General features: G+C 37.1%; 2 protein-coding genes and 1 pseudogene across 5 annotated transcripts in view; 1 reads left to right on the top strand and 2 right to left on the bottom strand.

The window, feature by feature from the left end:
- NUSAP1 (nucleolar and spindle associated protein 1) overlaps positions 1-19,517 on the bottom strand; it is a 28,569-nt gene extending 9,052 nt beyond the window's left edge. For 2 of the 4 annotated variants that reach the window (XM_011354942.2, XM_011354943.2), the window contains exons 1-6: positions 19,322-19,517; positions 12,907-12,975; positions 8,718-8,861; positions 7,588-7,747; positions 4,347-4,448; positions 2,479-2,585 (exon numbers count right to left, since the gene is read on the bottom strand). In XM_011354942.2, the coding sequence (XP_011353244.1) occupies positions 2,479-2,585; positions 4,347-4,448; positions 7,588-7,747; positions 8,718-8,861; positions 12,907-12,975; positions 19,322-19,414 (675 nt within the window). In that variant the 5' untranslated portion in view covers positions 19,415-19,517. The remainder of the gene's footprint in view (positions 1-2,478; positions 2,586-4,346; positions 4,449-7,587; positions 7,748-8,717; positions 8,862-12,906; positions 12,976-19,321) is intronic. The other 2 variants (XM_023527772.1, XM_023527773.1) reach the window with 2 other exon arrangements.
- On the bottom strand, positions 3,738-3,856 carry LOC111736355 (annotated as a pseudogene).
- A 187-nt stretch (positions 19,518-19,704) lies between the features above and the next one.
- OIP5 (Opa interacting protein 5) overlaps positions 19,705-24,896 on the top strand; it is a 9,456-nt gene continuing 4,264 nt past the window's right edge. The window contains exons 1-3 of the mRNA XM_011354941.2: positions 19,705-20,085; positions 20,340-20,406; positions 24,331-24,453. Of these exons, the coding sequence (XP_011353243.1) occupies positions 19,767-20,085; positions 20,340-20,406; positions 24,331-24,453 (509 nt within the window). The 5' untranslated portion in view covers positions 19,705-19,766. The remainder of the gene's footprint in view (positions 20,086-20,339; positions 20,407-24,330; positions 24,454-24,896) is intronic.

Below are 24,896 nucleotides of genomic sequence, written 5' to 3'. Positions count from 1 at the left end.
CAAGAGATTCTAATGTGAGACAAATTTAAAACTAAAATATTTAGTAAATACACATCTTTACCATAAGCTGAGAACCCAGGCTAGATGAATTAGTTATACTATTATATTTAATTACATCTTTTATGCTGCCTTCTATCTTTCTTCTAAAATTCTCCTTTCTAGTATCTCCTCACAGTTCACACTTGGTGCCAGGACCCTCAACTCTGCATCTTTGCTTGAGTACCTTATAATGTATAAATGATTCTACTTGCACTAAGTACCAATCTTTTTGACTTTTATTCATATACAGTATTACGCTGCTGACTCTACTAGTACCAATTCATTTTGTTAGCAATGTAGCTAATCAATTCCTCCCTTTCTTTTATCAATAAAAATCTTGTTCTAACAATGCAAAGAGCTCAATAATATCATAGACAAAAATAAAAATATGAATTAAAGATAGGGAAAAGTAATAAGAAGCAGTACATTTATAAGAGCATTTTTTTTAAATGATCTCGAGACAGGCAGTGCATGACAAAAAGAACTCTGAGCCCTAAAAGGAAAAGTTGGATAGATTTAACTAAAAATAAAACAAAAATACCTTCTACAAGGTTAAAGACACTATTAATATAGTTTAAAGATAAACCAGGAAAATATTTATAACATATATAACATATCATTAATATAGATTAATGCTCATAAATGTGCAGATATTAAGAAAAAGCAAATTTACAGAAAAAGCAAATTTACAGAAAAACAACCAATTCCAACATATAAAGATATAACATAAATGGCATGTAACAGAATGATCAAAGAAATGCCAACTCGATTGGGATTTTTTTCATATTATTGAAGATTTAAAAATCTGATCATTCTCACTGTTAACAAAGTAAACAGGCATCTCTGGGGTACAAGTTTTCTGATCTTTGTAGAGGGCCATCTGACTATCAAATCAAACAGGTCTCCCTCCTCTGATCATGAAAGTCAGGGGGAGATTGGTCATGGCCAGGATGATTCTCTCTAGGACTTTCGCTCATTTATTACTATCCATCACTATCCAAATGACTAACCCTAAAGCAAGTCAACAATCAAGAAAAACTTCATATCAACTATGGCAAAGTCACTAATTGTTTTTACTCTCCAGTCTCCAAATAGGTCATACTAAATAACCCACCTGATAGGTCAATTCCTTAAATAATGAGGGTGGTGTGGGATTTTAGAACTAAACTTGTTCAGATGGGGCTATCACTAAAAAATAAGATAAGCCACTCATTTATTCAACACATCTACAAGGCTACACTCAAGTTTATGGTTGAGGCAGTTTTTCTGCCTTTAATTTTTACCTGAAAAATTAACTCATCCATATTATATCGTATAGAAAACTTGACTTTCCATCAAGTACTTAAGTAGACTCAGCTTCATGGTAAGGAAAATGAGTGGCCCTGTTTCCAGGCGTATTTGCAGCTAGCTCATGCCTATGCAGAAAAAGAAGCTGAGTATCTACTTTCTGTCAAGTGTCAGCATGGGCCTCTTGTTCTAGTATTCGGCTATGAATGTAGTGATACCTAGCCCTTGTTAATATTTAGGAAAGTCTTACTATAGACATATTAATTTCTTCTCTCTGGATTCTTACTAATGTTGTTAGATCAGTATGAAGAAATGGAGATGTTTAATGCCATGACTTGGCATTGTTGCTGTTTGCTAGAAGGTTGATAAATAGTGTCTTTAATTGTGGTTACAGTGGTTTTATAAATACTGTTCAAATGCATGTTTATTACCCAAGATTAAGTTTCTCACTAAGAAGCTTATGTTTTTTTAAAAATTATTTAGAACTTACCACCCACTGCATTAGTATCAGAAAACTCAAAACTCAACTGTTTTGTGTTATGTGTAATACTACGAATTGCTTCATTCTCTTTTTGAGAAACGGGCTGGTTGTTATATATTATTACACTCTAAAATAAATGTATCCCAGCCCTCTACATGCTTCCCTTTTTAACACAAGATACCACATAGGACTATAACAACAACTCACTGCTCTTCTAACTCATCATCTTTTCTTATTTGATGGGGCCCTGAATCCAGCAGGACCTGAACTGAAGGCCTCCCAGGGAGCTCCAGTTATCACTAGAAACCTTTAAGTTAGCCACTGCTAGTCCTTTTTTGCTTTAGGTGAGAGACAGAGAAAAAAGATGGCTTCAGCGAAATATCAGTCCATCCTCAACAAAAGTGATACGCACAATGTACGAATGTGGAAGACCAAACAACTAATTGCTATTTTGGAATTTGTTCTGTATAGTGAGAACTCACTACTTTGTCTGAAGAGTTTCGAAAATTCTCATGTTGGGGGGAAAGCAATTTAAGATAATAAAAATACATTAAACTCAAACAAGTCCATTCCACTAATGGAACAATAGAAAACTGGCTGTACTAATCATGGTGTATATATGGTATCAACATTAAAATCAAATAGTTTATTCCCATTAAGAACATAATTACCTTTTCATTAAGTAAATTGTGTTGTTCAAAATGTTTCTTTTTTCTCTCAATATATTGATCAATGGACTCCATTTCCTTAAAACGAGCCTCATGAAGCTTCTTAAAGTCTAGAATGTTCCACAAAATATGAAAATTAATACCAAGACGAAGTTCATTTATTCGCCTTCCCTTTGTTTTCCTGTTAACACTTATTTTCTTCTCTGCATCCCTAACATTAATTTCAATATCATCTTTGTCAAAACTTTAATTTCAAAACATTTAGTTTTTGGAAACTCAAGGGCAAAACATATTTATCTTAAAAACTATCTTGTGACAACATGGATGGACCTAGAGGCTATTATGCTAAGTGAAATAAGTCAGACAGAGAAATACCATATATTTTCACTTATATGTGGAATCTAAAATACAAAATTAAAAAACAAAACCAAACCAAACTCATAGATACAGAGAACTGATGGCTTTCAGATGGGAAGAGGGTTGGGAGCCTGGGTGAAAAAGGTGAAGGGAATAAGTAGTTCAATTGGCACTTACACAATTATCATGGGGATGTAAAGTACACTATATAAAATATAGTCAATAGTATTGTAATAACGATATATGCCAGGTGGGTTCTAGACTTATTGGCGGGGGTGGATTGCTTTGTAAGTCATATAAATGTCTAACCACTATGTGGTACACCTGCAACTAATATAATATTGAAAGACAACTGTAATTGAAAAATTAAACAATAATATTTAAGGTCTCTCCCCCAATGATTAAACATGTGTCATCTCTCGACTGTCCATTTCACTGTTAACTGACATGTTGGTTTAGTCCGGAGGATAAGAAAATAACAGATTTGTCTTTTCCTCTCACCAATTAATCGAATGGCCTTAATCATAAATTTGATGTTTTAAAATGCTTAGAAAGCTCTGTGCTAAGCATTGGCAAATTATTTTTCTGTAAAGAAGAGATTAAATATTTTAGGTTTAGTGGTTTCTGTCTCATACTTTTTTTATACAATCTTTTAAAACTGTAAAAACCATTCTTACCTCATGAGCTATAAGACAGGCCAAGGCAGGCAGCAATTTGCCGACCCCTGCTCTTTGCTATTCTAATTAAGTATAATTAAATAGATGAATTTCTAATATATGCTGAGCAGCATTCTAAGTACTATAAATATATTACTCTCAATCAACATTCTATGTGCCAAGCAATAGGGAAGAATTACATGTCCAGAAATGGAGTCCCCTTGACTTTATTTATTTAATTTATTTAAATGCCTACAGCACTTGGTCTTCCTAGGTGGTCTCCCATCCAAGTACTAACCAAGCCCGACCTTGCTTAGTTTCCAAGATCCGATGAGATCAGGCACGTTCAGGGTGGCATGGCCGTCCCTTGACTTTAAAAAATTTATTACAAGGTGGACATTCTGCCAAGTACTTTACAGACATTCAATCTCAGATATTTATTTTTATTATATTTATTTCTAGTTTTAGAATTAAATTTATTGAGGTGTCCTAAAATTATATAGGTTTTGAGTGTACAATTCAATACATCGTATATATGTTGCATTGTTCAGATATTTATTGAATACTTGCTATATGCTAGTTACTGTGCTAGGTAATTAGAAGTGGAAAACTAGCCTCAATTAATTGATATATCAACCTGATGAAACAGGCAGTACAACCATTCCCACTTTCAACCGAGGAAGTGGTTTACTGAGGATGAACTGCCCACTCAGAGCTAGGAAATGAGAGAACGAGGATGCCAGCCCATATTCCAGCATTCCAGCTTTTAGTGAAATAAGTCAGACAGTACACTCTCTCTCCAACATCTACCTAAGGTGGACAACCATTATTTTATGTCGCTTTGAATGCAAAACTTACTTGGAGTAGTGCTTGCAGTTCTTTTATTTTTTCCAGATTTGGAAAACCCATCTGTGTAGAGAGACTTCTTTCTTTCTAAAGGTACCTTTGAGTCTTCGTTACCTGAATCCAAAGATATAGTACTAATGAAAGAGTTCAAAAAAATTCTTCCAATTAAGAAATGTCTGAAAGTTAACATAGAGCATATTTATGTGATAGGCTCTGCCAAGGCAGTGGGAGAAATGGCACAGAGGGAGCACAAAGAATTATAGCATCACTACGATCTTTGCTCCTGTGCTTCAAGTAGGCAGAAATTGTATGCCTCCTGTATAGAAGTTATATCAGAAATTTAAACACACTTTTCCAGAACTTTTGCTATGAACATGTTATTATTATAACTAGAAAGTAAAAATCACACAATCCCACCAGCCTAAGAAATGCTATTAGCATTTGGCATATTTCCTCAGGTCCTTTGCTTCTATATAGGCACAAGGCATTGCAGGTTCAGTTCCAGGCCACTACAATAAAGCAAGTTGTACTATTTTTTTGCCTTCGATTTATAAAAAATGCAATATCTGTGACACGCAATAAAGAGAAGCGCAATAAAGCAAGTATGCTTCTATTTGTTTTGTTTTTGTTCTTTAAATCCAGTTGAAATCATGGTGTATATAAGGTTTACTATTTTCTCCCACCTATAATCATTTTCCACATTCTGACATCTTTTTCAACTTGAGGTAATTTACTAAAAAATATGCAAGTAGGTTTTTAAGAAATACCACTTATAAAATCACTCATCCTTAAGGTTCCTAGTTGCATCCATAAAACAAGGCAAAAGAATATCTGATAGAGCAGGAGGGGCTCCAGGGACTTCTGCTTAGACATTGGCTCTAAAACCATAGTGAAGTTCTACGAAAAACAGGATATTTACAGTCAGAGTCACTCTTCATGAGATAATTATTAATTACAAATGGGAAAATAGTAACTTTACAAAGGAGCTACTTACTAGACACAACCATAACCAGGTGATGGAAGTTAACATGACTGTCATAGGATAAACAGTATCTGTGCCTTTTGGGGCACTGAGAAGGACCCAATATCACTTCCTGTCAAAAGTGCATGATCTGAATCTAACCATCAGCACACATTAGACAAATCAAATCAGAGGACCAAAAAAACTAGCCTGTATTTAAAAATGTCAACATCCTGAAAGATAAAAGACGACTAAGAAACTATTCTGGATTAAAGTAGACTGAAGAAATACGGCAATGAAATATGAAGGATGAGCTAAGATTTTAAGTGACATAACTGATGGAATTATTGAATAAATGGATGGAAATATTCAAATAATTGCTGAAATAACTGATGAAACTATATAAGATCTATCTATAGATTAGCAGTTCTCATACTTTCTGGTCTCAGGATCCTTATATACTCTCAAAAACTATTAAGATCTAAGAATTTTTGTTTATGTACATTAGTTATATCAACATGTGCCACATTAGATACTAAGACATTTAAAAGCGTTTGATTTACTAAAAATAACAATATGTTCATTAAATTTACACATAAATTTATGAAAAATGGCTAAAATTTCTAAAACAAAAATAGTGAGTAGAATGGTATCGTCTTAAATTACAATTTCTTTAATGTTTGGCTTAAAAAAAGGCAGCTGGATTATTTTGTCTGCTTCTGCAGACAATATTACCATGTTGTTTTGGTTGAAATAGGTATGAAAACAAATCTTGCCACATGCAGATAATCTGTTTAAAAGGAGAGAGTATTTTAATACCCTTTTCAGATATTTATTGATATTATTTCGTACTATACCAAAACTTGACAAGTGGCAGTTTCTTAAAAGTTAGTTGCAATATGGAATATGAAGCCACAATGAATTTTTATTACTCTGTACTTTTGTGAGAGAAAGTCCTTGTGTTTTAAGAAATACAAACTTAACCATCAAAGCTGAGTCTTAGAGCTAAATCTCCTTGATAAAATGATTGGTAGAATAGCAGGTACTTGTAATCCCACCCCAATTTTGACTCTTTGTCATATTTCTTAACAACTTGCTCTAAATCATAATTTTAAAATGAGTTTATAAGGCACATGCATCAAAATTACCTGGAGTGCTTATTAAAAACTGCAGACTCCCAGGCTCACCTCAGAGTTACTGAATCAGAACAGTGACCACTTAGAACTAGATTTAGTAAGACATGCAAAATTCTGAGGAAAATGGGAAGCCTCAGTATTAGAAATTCTGCATTTAACTGCTTGATGTATACTAGAATATCTCATCTTCTATCTCAATCCCCTCAGACAAGCCTCAGGAGCCCAGACAGATTGGCTGAGGTGAAACAAACACCAGGACTGTTGCAATTAGGTTTTCTGTGGAATGAAATCAGAAAGCATGAAGTCCTGTTAGGTATAGGGGAACTGAAGTTTTCTGTTACTGAATTAAACTTTAAGTTGAGAATGTTTAGGGAAGAGGTTTTTAGGTTAGAGACTAAGAAGAGTACACATTTATCATAATAAAAAAAAGGCCACACCACTGGGAAGGTAGACTTTGCAACTCCCTTTCAACTGTTCTATTGAATAGGCAAACAAGTCTTTGTACCTGTCTCTGGAGTAGGCCAGAAGGAGCTACTGGACCAAGTACAGGCTCTCCTCATCACTGAGCGGAGATCAACTTTCTCAAACTTCCCAGCTGTCACTCTTATTCTAGTTTCTCAAGTTACTAAAGATGACCTGATGGCCTACTGTACTTGGTTCTAATTTTTGCTTTAATTGCCAAATCCTTATATATAATGGTGTTATGGGTTGAATTGTATCCCTCCTTACCCCAAAGATATGCTATAGTCTTAACCTCTAGTAACTGTGATATTACATCTTTGTAGATGTAATCAAGTTAAGATGAAGTCATTAGGGCGGACCCTAATCCAATACAACTGGTGTCCTTTTAAGAAGACATGTAAAGAGACACACAGGGAGAATACCATGTGATGACAGAGGCAGAGATTTAGAGTGATGCAGCTGCAAGCCCAGAATCACCAAGGGTCAATAGCCAGAGGATTCTACCAAGAATCTCAGGGGAGAATGGCCCAACTGACACCTTGATTTCATACTTCCAGCCTCCAGAACTGTGAGAGAATAAATTTGTTGTTTTAAGCCACCCAGTTTGTGGTACTTTGTTATGGGAATCCTAGGAAACTGAGGCACACAGCTTCCCTAGCAATTTTGGCATTTTTTTTTTAGTTACTTGGCATACCATTTATTCCACTTTTCCCCGAGCACACTGCATTCGCATCTTCTTGGCTCTCAACTAGTGGAGAAGGGACCTCTGCTGCAGTTCTGAGTTCCTGGTTTTCCTGCTTTTCTTGATGGCGGAACTCAGTGGGATCTCTTGTTTTTATCTCTGAATGATCCTGCTACAAGTTAAAAAAAAATAAATGATTTAAATGATAAAAAAAGAAGTAATCACATTTGAAAGTTGCTGAGAGTAGAACTTAAAAGCTCTCATCACAAGAAAAAAAATTTGTAACTATGTATGGTAATGAATGTTAACTACTTATTGTGATAGTCATTTCCCAACACTACAAACATTGAATCATTAGGTTGTCCACCTGAAACTAATGTTATATGTCAATTATACCTCTACTAAAAAATATGCCCTTAAAAATATTAAAAAATATTGGTTATAGTCAGATACTTGAAAAAAAAAAAGAAGAGAAAAAAGAAGTAATCGCTGCCTTCCACAGATAGGTCTGAAACTGAGGGTGAAAAGGAGTTAAAGAAAGAAAAGTAGAATAAAATATGAGTGGCAGATTTGGTTCTCTGCCTCACTGAGAGCGTGAATTTGAGGCTAGGAGAAACCAGGGACCAGTGGAAGGCATAAATGGCAAGATTAGTTCTCTTAGGGATGAGAAACACTATGAGACCCAGATAGGCTAACAACTAAGGGACAGTACAAAGCTAAAAAGTAAATATTAGGACCATGTATTATAAAAGTTACATTTAAATGAAAAGATCATAAAAACAGAGTCCTCTCAAAGCAAGTGAAGGAAGCTCCTGGAATGACGTGGCCAGATTGCTGAAAGACTAAGAACAGCGTGATCATCAGGCCTGGGACAAAATAGGAAAAAAATAAAAATAAAAATAAAAAAAATCATATTTGATGTTAGTTTCTCTTTCATTCTTATTTACTACACTTCACTTAAGTAAACATTTAATGAAAGTTCATATTTCTTCAACAAATATTTAATTTGTGCTTAATACTTAAAGGCTTCCCGAGCACAGTGCCGGGGGTGCAATGATGAGCAGCTTGGACTTGGGTCTGTGCGTTCATGGAGCTTACAGCACAGGTGGTGGCTTATTTTCAGTTTCAACCCTTCTATTCACCTGGGAGTCAGGAATCCTGTGGACTGTCCTGCGCTTTCTCCTCTTTTTGGTGACATGGCCAGCCAGCTCCCTCTCTGCTTGTTCTTGGCTGCTCATCTGTATCTCGGTCTCATCATAAGAGGATGCAGAAATTTGATTTTCATACTGAAAGGAGAGACATTAATTTCGTGCCCTATGTATAAGGTTATAATGCTCAGGAAGAATCAGCAGTTAAACTGAATAAAAAACAAATTACATATGTAAGATATTTTTAAAACTCTCTAGCACTAAATTATAGGCAAGGACAAGAATTATAGAGTATTCGAAAAGAAACAATCACATTTAACAAACCAAGCTAAAAAACTAGGCCAGGAAAGCATTCAATCTTAGCGTCAGTAAGTGAGCAAGTTATTAAAAGTGTATTAATTTATTGAATATATACTTTGCCAGGCAGTATGCTATAACTAATAATAATTACAGCTAATATCACAGCTTTATTGGACTAAGTGTTTACACAGATTATCTATCTCATTTATTTCTCAGAGCCTGTGAGACAGGTACTAATATTATCCACAGTTCAATGATGAGGACACTGAGGCTTACAGAGTCCAAAGTAACTTATCCAAGGTCAAAATCAGGGAGTAATGTAAGAATGGAACTTGCAGTATCCTAAACTGAAAGTTAAGAGCTACATTATCAAAACTGCAGTACATGTACCAGAACATTCCAAACAGAACTGCTTGTATAAGAAATCATTGTATGACAATGGCTGTACTTCATTCATATTCATAAGGGAAAGTTTGGATTCATTATTCAGCTACTACTTAACCTGGGTTTTTCTGTTTTTAATATTTTTTTTTGGTGGAGGCAATGAAACTTGATCATTCTCTCACACCAAAATGAAATCTGGATAAAGATTTAAATGTAAAAAATGAAACTGAAAAAGCACTAGAAAAAAACTAGATGAATATAAGTGTGAGGAAGGTTCTCGTACCTAGAGACTATAAAGGACAGGCTTCACTTGTTTTTAGTGTTAATTTTTTTATACATAAATTCTAAGTTTTTGAAATAAACCAATACATATGTATGCCTTAAAAAAATCAAATACTAGATTATAATGAAAAGCAATGGGTTCTCTGTCTACCCTTCCTATTTCTAAGACTTAATTTCAAGTGGTTTCTTATATATCATTAGTGATTTGCTAATGAGATATCCATTTATATTTTCAATAGCTGTTTTTAGTGTCTATCATGTGCTAAAATTTAGCTCATTTGTACCATTTTCATCTCTCCATCTTCTTCCTAACAGAAGCATACCACCAGTCATTCTATCAGTTACTTTTGCAGCTTTAAATATACTTAACACTTTTAAATTTTGTTCCACAACTATATGCATCTAGCTTGTAAACTGCACATATTAGCATTCTTATACTTCTCTTTACCTATTGTCCTCCCTTTATTTCTCAACTTGTCATCTATTTAAGTTTCAAAGTTGACAACGTTTATAGCCTGTTATGTAAAATTAATTGAATCATCTGTGCTTTGTGTAGCTTGATTCTAAGAGTTGATAAATCAATGTTATTGTAAGGCTTTTTTTTTGGTTAAAGTTTTTGTTTTCTGTGTCATCTGTTTCCTTTAGGGTCATTTTTTATCTTAAGCTCTCAAGAGAACTTAAGCTTTCCTCAAATGTCTGTTACTGTTGGTTATCTATTCTAACCTCAGACCAAAAACTTCATTAGAGCTTGAATGTGTGGGAGTGCTTCTTATCTGAATCTACTAGATTTCTTAGGTGGAGAGGAGGCTATTGTGCTAGGGGATGCTTGAATGCCAGAAGGCAGAGGCCTTTGCTTGATAATCATTTAATTTCTTTACAGAGAAATGTAATATTTTAGAGGGTAGTAGGTACCTGGGACTCTGCACAGGGGGTAGACTGCTTTGTATTCTGACTTTTCAGTCCATTTCACTATAATGCCTGGACCCCACCCTCTGAGAGTGATTTAGTTGGCCTGAGTTTTGGTGATGCTTATATATCAATATTTTTAAAATGCTCCCCAAATGATTCTCATATACAACTTGGGTTGAGAACCACGATATAAAGTAAATGTGTTGAGAATAAAAGAATAAGGAGGCTTAGAGAGGTTTTAGTCAGAGTTGAAATATTACAGAATATAGTTTCAAGGGATATAAGGCCCAGGATATGCCTAAAGAAGTGGATAACTGATGAATAGTAGAAATAAGTCACAGGTATTAAGGAATGAGGAGGCAAGGGTAGTAAGGGACATCCAGATGAACCTTTGAATTCACCCAAAATAAGGCCAGGACATGAGGTGATGGGGAAGACAATGAGACAGTGAACAACTGGAAAGCAACCTGGAGGTCAACAGATACAAGATGAGAACAGGTGAGCATAACTTTAAAGGAGCAGGGCTATTTACATGACAGTAGAATTATGCTATCTAGATTCCATTTTCCAACTCCCTGGATAGTCATGAGGAAGAAAGGAAAAAGAAAAAGAAGAAATTTTCCACTATAGAAGTGGTACCTTTGGGTTATACTACATATTGCTAGAATATAAAAGAGACGCTTTTACTTATTTATCCTATCCCCTATCCCGGCCCCCATATGTAGCACAGGTGCTATAACTGGTTTAGAAGCCTATTAACACAACTCCCAGAGATATTTAGTTTTTAACCCCATACACCTTAACCATGGTATGTTAGTCTGAGAGGCCGACAGTGATTAGGGAGGATGTGTTCATTCCTGAATGCATTATATTATCTGACATGCCTAATCCAAGAGTGAAGAGGCACATCTGGTTCAGATGAGGAAGTCCCCAGCACACAGCCAGACCAGCCTATATTCAGAGCTGCTCCAACTCATATAGTCAAGGCTGACCTACAGTGTGAGAAAAAGGCTTCTAGAAGATCCGATGTCACTTACTCAGATGTGATCCATCTGTGTACTCCCCAGGTGATGATTTGGAGGTTTGGAAACTTACCTCTCTCTCTATCCTTAGTGACATTAATGATCTCTTTGCCATGTATTTGAATTGTGCAGACTCTTTCTGTAGCCTTAGATAAATAAACGCTTTGTGTATATCAGGTTTTTCCATCAATCTAAATTCACTATTGACAGATTCGCCACTTAGGAATTCTGTATCTGACTGAATTTTGACTATCATCCTGCTCTTGTAAAATTTTCAAAATGGAATGGCCCCTGAGATGTTGAATTTAAAGTACGGTAGATCATTTTTAATTTAGTCTATCAATTACAGCCAAAGTAAAATCTTGATTTCAGATAGCACTATAATCATGTTTCCTTAACCATTTAAACACAAACACATACACATACGATTTAGTTGATGTAGAAACTTTTAAAGCTGGAATTCAAAATTAATTCTTTTTGTTGTCTATTTTAAGTTACTTAAAACCTGGAATCAAAAAGAATTTTGAATATTGAAAATTTTTAAATGTTTATAACGTGGAGAGAGTTACAGAGACTATAAAGACAGAGAAGAGGAAGTTAGATTTTCAGTTCATGTTTATACTTACTTTCATTTCCAGATATATAATGGATGCTCTCCAAAGCCCAATTCTTTAAGGCCTTTCAACATTTTCCTCTATTTCACATTAAGAATCCTGCCCTAATGAAGCATTTTACGATCCATTTAGGTGCCGTGCCATGTCAAAAATCTTTGGTGTGGGTCTAAAGCAGCCATGACAATCTCTCCCATCAATAGTGGTTTATTTTACTACAAATCACTTTCATAGTCATTTCATTTGCTTCTCATAGGACTAAATTCAGCAGTGCAGATCTTATTTTTATTTTACACAACAGGAAACTAAGAAGGACTTTCAGTTTTCTGAGGTCACATGAAAAGTAATGACAGAGCTGCTACTTTAACCTGAGTTTTTCTGACTTTGAATCTAGTTCCCTCTCTACACATGCCATGCTATCTCTTTTAACTTTTGGCAACTAGTAATTAACCTCTGCATTTGTATAAGAACATCTTATTCAACAAATTACTTGGTGCAAGGCAATTTTGCCATTTATAACAAATAGTTATTATGAAAGGACTTACTATTACCAATAATGACCTCTTTGGTAATAAACAACATGTCTTAAAAGTCATCGCTAATTGTGTTTATCACTCATTAACTGAATGATTATTTTGCTATTAAGTAAGTGATAAAAAAAAAAGAAAACCATACCTGATTCTCATTTTCTTTTCTTGCTTCCTGTTTAAGGTGGGCTTTCAAGGCTTTTAACAACTTGTCTGCCTGCAGAAAAGTTAAATATCTTAACAGTAAAGCCAAAAATCAAATAAGCAAGACAGATACATTGAACATTTTCACATGTTCTTGTATTCATCCAATGTCCTTTGGGCAGGCTCTGGGAATAGAATGATGACCAAAATATAACTGATCCCTGCCCTCACAACTTTCACAGCAGAGTGGAGAAGTCAGACAAGGAAAGGGACAATGACAATGCAGTGGAGTCAATGCCAACATGAAGAAGCTCAGGCTATTGTGAGAGAACACAGGTGGGCTTGGCCACCAGTCTAACACACAAGGGTAGACTTCAGACACACCAGTTCTAAGATAAAGACATGATGTCTCTAGCTGCAGAGGTCTGAAGGAGGAATAGGAGACAGTGGGATGCAGGGAAAAGGGTAAAGGAATAGCATGGGAAGGCAAGAATGAGAGTGGAGTTCGAAGAAAGGTTTGGTGTGACTGGAGTGTGGAGCTGTTGAAGATGGTGAGAGAGAATGCTGAGAAAGTGGGCAGTGTCCTGATCCCACCAAGCCTTGTAAGCATCTTAAGAGTATAAACTTTACCCCTCAGGGTAAAGGGCAGTCTCTGAAGAGTCTGCAGTAGGGCAGTGGGTGACCAATTTTGTATTACGCAGAATGATCACTCTGGTTGAACAATGTGCAGGATGCATTTGATGAGGGGAAGACAGAAGACAGGGAAACGGTTAGGAGGCTGTTGTAGGAAACCAGAGATGACTGAGCTAGAACAGGGCTAAGGCAGTATGGATAGATTCAAAACCTTCCAAGAAAGTATAATCAGCATGAATATGGGGGAGGAGGAATAGGGAAACTTCATTACACTGGATTTCTGGCTTGGGCAGCTGGTGAAATGTGATGGGGGACCCTAAGATGGGGAATGCCAAAGATGGGTGGTCTTAAAAGGAGGATGGTTACTGGTCCCTGGGGGAAGGCTCCTAGTTCCTCTTCCCACACCAGGAAACTTTATCTTCTTATTCCTTCCTAAAAGAGGAACCCGTAATGTTTTTCTATGCATATAGGGTCAAGCATATTGGCTAGTTTCTCTTTTTTCCCTCTTCCATCCAGCTATGCAGTTGACAGATTCCCTTCTCAAGAACCAGCCACTGGGCTCAGCTCTTCTCACATTTATCATTGTCCATGTGTCCAGGACAGAATGGCAGGCATTCTAATTTGTTTTGAGGCTTCAAGGGACAGGAGAGGCTGTTTAGGGTATGAAGCACATGCTCCAGCCCAGTTTACTGGAATGCTTTACACCATACCAGCTCACAATAAAGTAGTACCTAATTTTCTACTTGTCTTTGTTCCTTGAACCTTTCTTGGGGTCTTCTCTGTGCAGGGGGTGATTGGCAGGGCAGAATCTGAGCATTCTTGATTCTTCTGACTCTAATATCTCTCTCCACCCCAACTACTTTATTGAGGTATGACTGACATACAAAAAGCTGTAGATATTTAATGCATACAATTTGATGTGTCTGGAGATAACTATATACCTGTGAAACCATCATTAATGCCATAAATTCATCCATCACCTTCAACAGATTCCTATTGCCCCCTTTGGGGTTTTTTTGGTGGCAAGAACTCTTAACTAAGATTGATTCTCTTAGGAAATTTTTAAGTATATAATATTGTTAATCATAAACTGTTGTAAAGATTTCCAGAACACCTTGAAATACTATGAAAACCTCACCAAATACACAATAATGATGAAATGGGGTGCTTGTGGCAGAGCTGTGTGAGGGCATCTAGCAGGTTGCATGATATGGGGTGATGCTCAAGAGAGTTGAGCTGGAGATACAATATTAGTATCAGTACATATTCATGCATTCCCTCGACAAGCATTTACTGTGCTGAGCACTGTTCCAGGCACTGGAGAAATAGTGAACAAGAAAGACAGGGTCTCTGCCTTCCAGGAGCCCTGAGCAGTGGGAGAGTGAGGAAATGGCCAATTAACCAAGTAAGCTAAAATAAATAATATGACATCAATTGCTAAAAAACAAAAAACAAAATTGGTAACTGAGGTGGGAATGCTACCTGAGTTAAGATGGTCAGGAAAGAACTCTCAGAGCTGAGATGTGAAGGAAAGGAAGAAGCAGCAGGTGAAGATGAGGGGGAGGAGTATTCCAAGTAGAGGGACACCAAGCCCAGAGGCCTTGAAATGGGTTGGTGAATGTGAAGAACAGAAAGAAGCCATATGGTGAACACTGGGGCAAGTGGAGGGCAGGGCAATCAGAGAGGTGACCAGAGTCTGGGTCAACAGAGGGTTACAGGCCACAGTGAGCAATGTGGATTTCTTTCTTCTAACTATTGCAAAAAATGTGGTCTATAGAAAAGTCACAGGCTTGCTTTAGCAGCACATATACTATAGAAAAGTCGAAACAGTTTAGTAGATATTCTTATAGTCCCCACCTAGATCCAATAATCCTTAATATTGCCTCATATTTGCTTTCTCTATATTAATATATATTTCTTGCCAAGCTATTTGAAAATAAATTCCAGACACGATACTTTATCACTAAATACATTAGCCACATCTCCTAAAAATAAGGGGATATTTTCTTATATAACCTCTAATGCATTATCATATCTAGGAAAAGTAATAATTTCCTAATATCCTTAGTATAGGATATTAGGATTATCGTAGCCCACAATCAAATTCCCTCAACTGTCTCCAATGTTAGCAGTTTTCTTTTTTAAAAATTTCCCTCCAAATCAGGATCAAGCCAAGTTTTTCATATTACTTTTGGAAGAGTTTGAATTTTATTTGAGGTGTAAAGAAAGTCACTGGGCAGAAAAATATGGCACATTCTAAGTTTCAAATAGCACCCGACTACCAAAAGAATAGTATTGTGAGGCCAGAGTAAAGGCAAGGAGAGTATCAGACAGGCTGAAGCAGTGGTCAAGGGGTGAGGGTGCCGTAGCCCAGGTTTGAGACAGTGCACAGAGGTCATAGTTCAAGTGTACTTGGGAGGAAGAGCTGACAAGGATGAATGGGTGTGGGCAGTGAAGGGAGGCATGAGAGTAATCTAAAGTGGTTCTGAACCATTCACTGAGATTGGGAAGAGGTTTTAATTGTTTTGAACTGGCCATGCTGCTTAAGATGCACTTAAATACATGGCTCAGCAGCTCAGAGAAGAGGTCTCACTGGTAATGTGGATTTGGGAGTCATTAGTCCCAGATGAATTTAAAGTTATGAGAATGGATAAGCTCACCAAGGGAGAAAGCACAGTTAAAGAAGAAAAAGCCAAGGAGAGAAATCTGAGGCACTCCACATTTAGAGATCTGCCAGAGGGAGAATCAGGAGACTGGGGAAAAGTGCTAGTAAGGCAGAAGAAAACAAAATATCAGAGAAGTCTAGAAAAGAAAGTGATGTGAGAGGAAGGGAGGGTTCAATCATGCCAAATGCTGCTAAGTGGCAGGTGAGGATAGAGATGGATCATAAGCTTTCTAAGATGAAGGGGATGGTGGCCTTGATAAAAGCAATTTTAGTGAGAAAGAACAGAGAAATTGGGCAGTAGATGAAAGACGTGGGGTCAGGAGAGAGTTTTTGTTTCTTTTTTTTAAAGATGGGTGATATGAAGAATTGACCACATGCATTATGGAAATGAACAAAGTGGGAGAAAATGATATAGAAGAGAGATGCAGGAGTATAGTAGTAGAGGAGGGAACAGAATCTCCAGCACAAATGGCAACACAGACTTTTACTAACAGGAGGGAGGCAGAGTAGGCAGTGACAGGTGCAGGCTGTCTGGAGGGTTTGGTGGTGGAAAGATGAGGTAATTCTTAGTTGATTGCATCTATTTTTCTATGACCTGTGAGGAAAAGTCATCAGGTGAGGGAAGGGAGCCAATCTTAGGTGAGACTATGTGAGATAATTGTCTTCAAATATCAGAAAGTTAATGACTACTAAGGAATTGTAGTAGAAACAAATGCTCCTTTTACACTTTATGGTCATCAAATTAAATTAAGCTCAGTCAACAAACTTAGGTGATTTTCTCCAGCCAGAATTAGCTGGTTAGGTATAAGCAAGGACTGATTAAGTATATCGCTAGGTTTTATTAGGCTTAGAATTTTGCCAGGTGAAGGAGGGGAGCTGCAAGAAAGTGTAAATAGTGCCAGTCTTTGTAATCTAATCTTGCAAGAAATGAGGGCATGAGTGAGGAAAGGACCAGTGACCATACAGTAAATATTAGTAACCGATTCCTTTATTTTGCTTTACCATTAATAACAGTATCTCAAATGAAAAATCTAATATTTTATCTTCTAAATTTATTTAGAATGTTATCATCCTGGTGAAATTTATTTAAATCTTTTTGTTACTTTTTTAAGTAATCAAATCTTGATAATTTCTTAGAGCAATTTATTCATTTTCACTATGTACTTGGAATTCAAAAAGGCAATTGATTTAATGAGCTCCTGGACTGTACCAACTGTAAATAATTTAAAACATTTTAATTATGGAAAATTTCGAATTCATACAAAAGTAGAGGGAATAGTGTAATGAACCCCCATGTATTACCCAGTTTCAACAATTATCAACATTCTGTTATTCTTCATCTATTCCCCCTCTTTTTCCTGGAGTATTTTAGAGCAAATCCCAGGCATCATAACATTTCACCTGTAAATACTTGGTATGTATTACTAAGAGATAAGGACAAAAAAAAAGAAAGAGAGAGAAACATAACCACAATATCATTATCATAACCAATAAAATTAATAATACTTTAATAATACTGAATAATTATTCAGTCTATTATTTACACCCACTTTTTGGCAGTGCTAGAATAATGCACCAGAGGGTAGCAAGAGTTACAGTGGAGGTTTCCTACCCGAGTTCAGATCTCTAGAGGTATTGCAAGTTTAGATCTTTTCCTGAAAGCCCCACCTATCTCTTGAGGCACCTGCTCAAAGACACTAGTTGAAATTAAACTGTTTTACCTAAAAGCAACAAATAAATAGGACAAACAAACAAAGAGTCATGGACATGGACAATGGACTAGTGGTTACCAGGGTAAAAGGGGTCAAATATGTGGAGACAAAGAAATCTAACTATAGGAGGTGAACACACAATGTAAACATATATATGCCTTACTGTTAAAATGTACAGCTGAAATATCAGATTTTGTTACCCAATGTCACCATAAAAATTAATTTTAAAAGAAGAAATTTAATTTTTTTTAAAAGCACAGAGAGTTCCTGGGATTACTGGGGTGGTAGACCTGTGGCTATGGAAATAAAGAGGAGGGAGGGGACGAGGCAACTAAGTCAGTGATGACGTTTCAGTTGGACTGTGAAGAGAATTGGAAATTATTCATACAGATAAAGAAGAGGGAAAGAGAAGGGGATCTGAAGCAAAGGGTCAAAATTAGCAAGGGCACAAAGATGGACAAAGGTACCAGTGTTCAGGGACCAGTCCAGTTTGGATGCAGTCTTGGATAAAAGATGCCAGCTAGACTGCAAAAAGCCTATAAGGTATTTAAGCTAAGGTATTAAGGTTTTGTTTATGAAGTATTAGGGAACCGTTAAACACCATAGCTCAGAAATATCTCCAAAGCCATTCCTTTATCATACAGCCCCAACAGGTACCTGGACACTGATTACTTCGTTTAAACTATTTAAAAACATTTGTGATGCCTGATTTAGGCATTCAATCAGAGTAAATACCACATCCAGCAGAACGAACCTCTAGAGGATACATTAGCATTATGATAACAACTCCACAAGAATTTAATATAGAACCCTAATCCCAATTGAATCCTCACATTTTATCCCAACATTTTGCAGCCTCGGAGTCAAAAGACCTTACTGATTTGGAAACAACACTACCGCAATAGTGATCAATAAATGAATGATCATACTACATCAAGAATAAATTATAAACATGTGTCCATGGGGATGGTCCCCTAAAAACCTTTCTTCCAGATCCCCTACTAAGTAGCAAGAAATTTTGGGTGCTATTACAATTTACATAAGTGTTACTGTTGGAATTTCCCAGAAGCCAAAGCAATTACTTCTCCGACTGCCTAACAATCGGTTTTAGGCCCAGCATTCCTTGAGCGTTCTGGGCCTGCATTTCGTAATTGATGCCCTGGGAAGTATCGCAGAGTACTTCCAATAAAATCAAACGAAGCTTTTGAAGCCGAGGCCTATGTGAGCCCCCAGAAAAGTCAGCTTCAAAATCGGGTGAAGACTATAACTCCCTTTCAGTCCAACTTTTGCAGAGTTGGAGGGACCCAAATCTACCGTCTCAGGGACGGGCTCCGTCCCCTCCCTCCGCGTCTCCCTAAGGCCACTAAACCTAACCCTTCCGCCACCCGCCTGCTCCACCAGACCCGTACCTTAAGGTTAGCCCGGAGGCCCAGACTCTTGGCTAAGCTCTGCAGGTCACTGTACTTGAACGAGTCCAGTTCCTCCACGGATGGGACGGTCATCGCGATCCGCAATCCAGGAAATCACGCAGAGTACCAAACACCCAAAAAAAGGAGCGCCGTTCAAAACTCTGGCGCCGATCTTAACGGTGACGAAGCCACTTATATACACAGTTTAAACTAAAACTGCTACACTCCCATTGGTTAAAAAAGTCTCAAAGGCGGTGCTTCCTAGCACTGACCAATAGAAGGTCTGATTCCCTTGCCATCAGCAGCAAAGTTCTCCCCAATCACCAACGCTTAGGTGCCGAAGGCCTGCGGAGCCCCCGGCTCACGATGTCCAATAAAGACGCAGGAACCATACTTGGGGCGGGGCCTGGTGCGTGTACGAAACCGTGGCGCCAGCTGCAGGAAGATGGCGGTTCTGCCGCTGAAAGGTTCTTCCGGCTATGCAAAGCTGCGGGAGGGCGACTTTTGTGATGGCACTAAGATGACTGACGAACCTTCTTTTACGATTTCAATGGAGTGGGACACGCAGGTGGTGAAGGGGTCCTCGCCGATTGGCCCCGCGGCGCTGGGAATCGAGGAGCCGCTATCCAGCCAGCGGCTACCGTCATGGCTGCTGCCCGAGAGGTGCGCCGTGTTCCAGTGCGCGAAATGCCACGCTGTGCTTGCTGACTCGGTGCACCTCGCCTGGGACCTGTCGCGGTCCCTCGGGGCCGTGGTCTTCTCCAGTGAGTTGCGGGGTGGGGTGGTGTCTGGGAAAGGCGAAGGAGGGCCCAAGCGGGTGTTCTAGCTTTCTCATGGGGTATCAGAGAGCAAGCTGTGACGAACACGGGATTAAGGTCTGGAAATTAACCCTTTGCCAAGGATGGGGGCAACTTTTCTTGATTGTTGTGTCTATGATGATCCTGTTTAGAGAGGGTAGGTTTTCCCTTCCAAGGCCTCATAATTACTCATTCCGGCCCGCTTTTTTTTTTCTTCCTAGGAGTCACAAATAACGTCGTTTTGGAAGCTCCCTTCCTCGTTGGCATTGAAGGTTCACTCAAAGGCAGGTACGTGCTGAGAATTCCTGATCGGCCTCTATTCCCCGACTAAATGATAGTGAGGAGCATGGAACTGACTTGTACGAGATAAAAATAGTTTCTATCTTGCGCTAGAATAAAAGTTTATTCCATCCATACAGTATATCGGAAGTATGCCCCTTTTATCTGTTTGAGTTTCGTAGAACTTGGTGCGTTAATGAATGGAAAAATTATATCTGTGTGTAGATTTTAAGAGCTTTCGAGAGCCACATCTTTCTAGTGGCTTGTGCAAGTGAGGCAAAGAAAAATATGTCTAGTAGAGGAAAAAGGAGAAACTTACCTTTTGATGTATAGTGAGAATAACTTACTAGAAACTACAGTCCTTTGAGATAACTAGGACTTTTAAATTTGCATTTAACGTGGAGTTTGTAATAAGCAGTGGAAGGACTAATTTCTGTTATAACCCAGGAAACTGGAGGAAAACATAGTTGAATGTCACGTACTTGAATACAGTAGTCTCCCATTATCTGTGGTTTCACTTTCCACAGTTTCAGTTATCCGTAGTCAACCATAGTCTCAAAATATTAAGTGGAAAACCCCAGAAATAAACAATTCATATGTTTTAAATTGCGCATTGTTCTACATAACAACGTCCTACCCTTTATCTAGCATGTCCATGGTGCATACACTACCCACTGGTTAGTCACTTACTAGCTGTCTCAGTTATCAGATCAATTGTCCTGGTATCAGTGCTTGTCCTCAAGTAGCTCTTACTTAATAATGGCCTCAAAGTGCAAGAGTAGTGATGCTGGCAATTCAGCTATGCCAAAGAGAAGCCATGAAGTGTATGTATATATAGGAAAAAACATAATATGTATAGGAGTCAATACTGTCCGCAGTTTCAGGCACCCATTGGGGGGTCTTGGAATGGATCTCCCGTGGATAAGGCGGAGTACCACCTAGTAAACTTTGTATCTTGCCTGTATTGTGATTTACAAATGACAACAAAATACTCAGTGAATTTACAAGGCTCCTAAATTCTGAGTGTTGGATTTAACAGTAAGACAGTTCATTCTGACAACAGTTTTAGGGTTAAAGTAATGGAATTCTTAGTTGCTTTACTCAGTAACCAGGAAGAGTTCTGCTTCTCCTCTTTCCCAACTGAAAGATACTCCCTATCCTTACTGGAGTGTTCTCTTCCCACCCAAAGGAGTGAAGGACTGGTGGCTTGCTTGGAATTGGATCATTTGGGTCAGAGGCAGAAGATCTGAATACCTTCTTAGAGAGGAGGATAATGCATCCAGTCCCATGCTGTCCAGTACTGTAACCACTAACCACATGTAGTTATTGAGTACTTAAAATGTGGCCATTCTGACTTGAGAATGTTGTGAGTGTAAAATACATACTGGATTTTGAATACTTGGTACAAAAAAATTAATAATTTAAAAATATTGATTATATGTTGAAATGATAATATATTGGGTAGCAGAAAATATATTAAAATTAATTCACCTTCTTTAGTTGTTTTTTTAAACAAGACCAGTCGAGAATTTTAAATTACTTATGTGACTCATACTATATTCCTATTGAACAGTACCGATCTAGATGGTTTATAAAACACTGGAGGGAAAGTCTCATGTGTTTAGGTTATTTTTAGAATGAGGGAAACAGTAGGACTTGGCAGGAAGAGATTTATATCAGGAATTGGCTTGTGTGATTATGGAGGATGAGAAGTCCCAAGAGTTGTAGTTGACAAGCTAGAGACACGAGAGAGCCAATGGTTTAGTTCTAGTTCAAGTCCACAGGCCTGAGAACCAGGAGAGCAAAAGGTACAAGTACCAGTCCAAAAGCCAGCAGGGTGGAAACCCGAAAATAGTCTACATTTTCAGTTCAAGTTCAAAGGCAGGAAAAAAGACCAATGCCACAGCTTAAGGTAGTCAGGCAAGAGTTTCTCTTCAGGCCTCTAGCTGATTAGATGAGGACAATCTGCTTTACTCAGTCTCCTGATTTAAATATATATATTTTTTCTTCAAATTTTAATCTCATTCAAAAGCACTCTTACAGACATTCATAATAACATTTGACAAAATAACCAGTAACTCTGTGGCTCAGTCAGGTTGACATACAAAACTTAACCATCACTTGTTAACTTGTCACCCATATGCATCTCCTAAAACCATACTTAATCTCCCAATAAAGACAATAATATGGTCATAATTCTGCCTAACATGGTACCAATATCCTGCATATAACTGAAAATGCAATAACCCCTTTTCCAGAAAAGGAGGTAAAGTCTATAAGTGATGTTTACTTTTCTCCTTGATAGCTCATGACTTAAATACTATGATGTAAATTTAACAATACTTAAATACTGTGATATAAAGTATTTATATCTTTCTACATGATAAGAGAATAAGAGGCAAGAAAACAGATATTTGCTAAGAGGGAAGAAAGCAGAGGGAAGAAAACACACAAACATTCATAACAAAATAGAGAGGAAATACTCATGACAATTATAGTCCTTGGTTCTATAACTGGTCACATGCCCATAATTCGTATTTATAACTACTTTCGTCCACTACCCTATGTGTATTCCTTCTGCCTTCAGAAATCACTCAACTGGTCATAGGTCTTTACGTGGTGTGGAGATACAGACCTTTATTTATAAAGGATCTGGGCCATTAGCAGACTAATATTTAATGAAACATTTGTTTTATATTGCATACATAAGAATTTTGGATTTTTTTACATTTTGCTTTGTGCCATATATTGGTTTCTGTGAGACATTTGTGTGTAGGTACTGTGCTTTGTCTGATGTAATTAATTCCTAAGTAGAAATTAATTCAAATTAATGTAACTTTATTTCATGGCTTGCTTTTTCGGAAGCCTAGCCCTAACAGGAATACCGTTCTTCACAACATTCTACTAAGAAGACCTAATCATTGACTCCACTAACACGTAGTATGTCTGAGCCCTACTAATCACTCTTGTCACAACCTCCCTCACAGTTGTCTACAGCACCAGAATTACCTTTTTCGCAGATTGCCATATTCATAAAAAATATAGTACTACATGTGTGTTATGGGAATTCATTTACCGGTAAATTTAGTATATTTTGTTGCTTGGTCATTTTTAGTATCCATTGACATGAATCTATTTCTTTTTATCCAGGTGATTTTTATACTCTGTAAACTTTTACTGCTTAGTATATTATGTTTATACAAATAATTTTTTCCCTTACCAAGGCACTTTAAAATTGCTTTCAGTACATGCACTTTAAAATTGCTTTCAGTACAGTTTATCTTTCCCTAAAACATTTCTTCGTAATATTTGGATATTTTTATATACCAGCAAATATGGTGACTTACCCAAGTGGTTTAACTAGAACTAAAAGCAACATTTCCTGTGATTCTGCATCCAGTAATCTTTCAGAGAATGAACGAAAAGAAAAATTAATGGCTTGCTATGGTAATAGGATTCCTTTTCTCTCTTTTGCATTTTGACTGGGTAATTTCATTTTTTTTATATCTGTAAAATAAAAATCTTGATTTGAATTATATTAATAATTGTTAAGTAAACCCCAGTCAACTTGATTATTTTACTTCAACTGAGGATTGGTTTAATGGTAGCTAATTTATAAGGTCATGTATGATTTTATATTTAAATGTTAATCTGATTAGATAGCTCTCTTTCTGCTTTTCATATGTAAATTAAGTTTCACCATTAAAGCGACAGTTGCACATCCATGATTTCTTTTGTGGCCAGAATATACAAGGGTATCTGTAATCTAGGGTGTAATTTATTAAAATATAAATTAACCTTTCTTGAATGTGACATTTGTTCATTCTCATTCCTATTATAGCTTAATTTTAGGAGTGCTTCCAGGGACTGATTACTTTGTATTTGTTCTCTGATTTTTTTTCTTACATATATATTCCGTTTTTTTTCCCCCAGCACTTACAACCTTTTATTCTGTAGTTCCTGTGGGATTCCCATTGGTTTCCATCTGTATTCTACCTATGCAGCCCTAGCTACCTTGAGAGGTCACTTCTGCCTTTCAAGTGATAAAATGGTGTGGTGAGTAGACTTAGATATTTTTTATCAAATAAATTTTAAAAGATCTTCCAGAAAAGGCAGAATGTTTATATCAAAGAAGATGCTAAAGCTCGGCACTGTCCATTACAAAAAAAGATGACAGGGGGACTAAAATACAGTCTCTCTCATAACATTATGATCACATTAGATGTCTTATACCATGTCTTCATAATTATATCATGGAATAATTGAGATGATAGTCTTTCATAACAGAAACTTCTGCAAGTAAGCTGTTGCAAAATAATGTTACAGTAGGCACTTTTTGGGTTTGTGCCCAGTCTTTTTCCCTCCCATAGGGTGGGACCTTGTGGCAGTGTTTGTATCGTGTGTGATACCACTCTCAGGTGATGGGATCAAGAATTGATACCTGACCTAAGCTAAGCCAATCGGGCGTTCTACCCTAGGAATTTGAAATAAAGACCCAG

This window comes from Pteropus vampyrus, unplaced genomic scaffold (genome assembly GCF_000151845.1).
Source record: "Pteropus vampyrus isolate Shadow unplaced genomic scaffold, Pvam_2.0 Scaffold19, whole genome shotgun sequence".
Classification (NCBI taxonomy): domain Eukaryota; kingdom Metazoa; phylum Chordata; class Mammalia; order Chiroptera; family Pteropodidae; genus Pteropus; species Pteropus vampyrus.
This window is presented reverse-complemented; position numbering and strand designations above follow the sequence as displayed.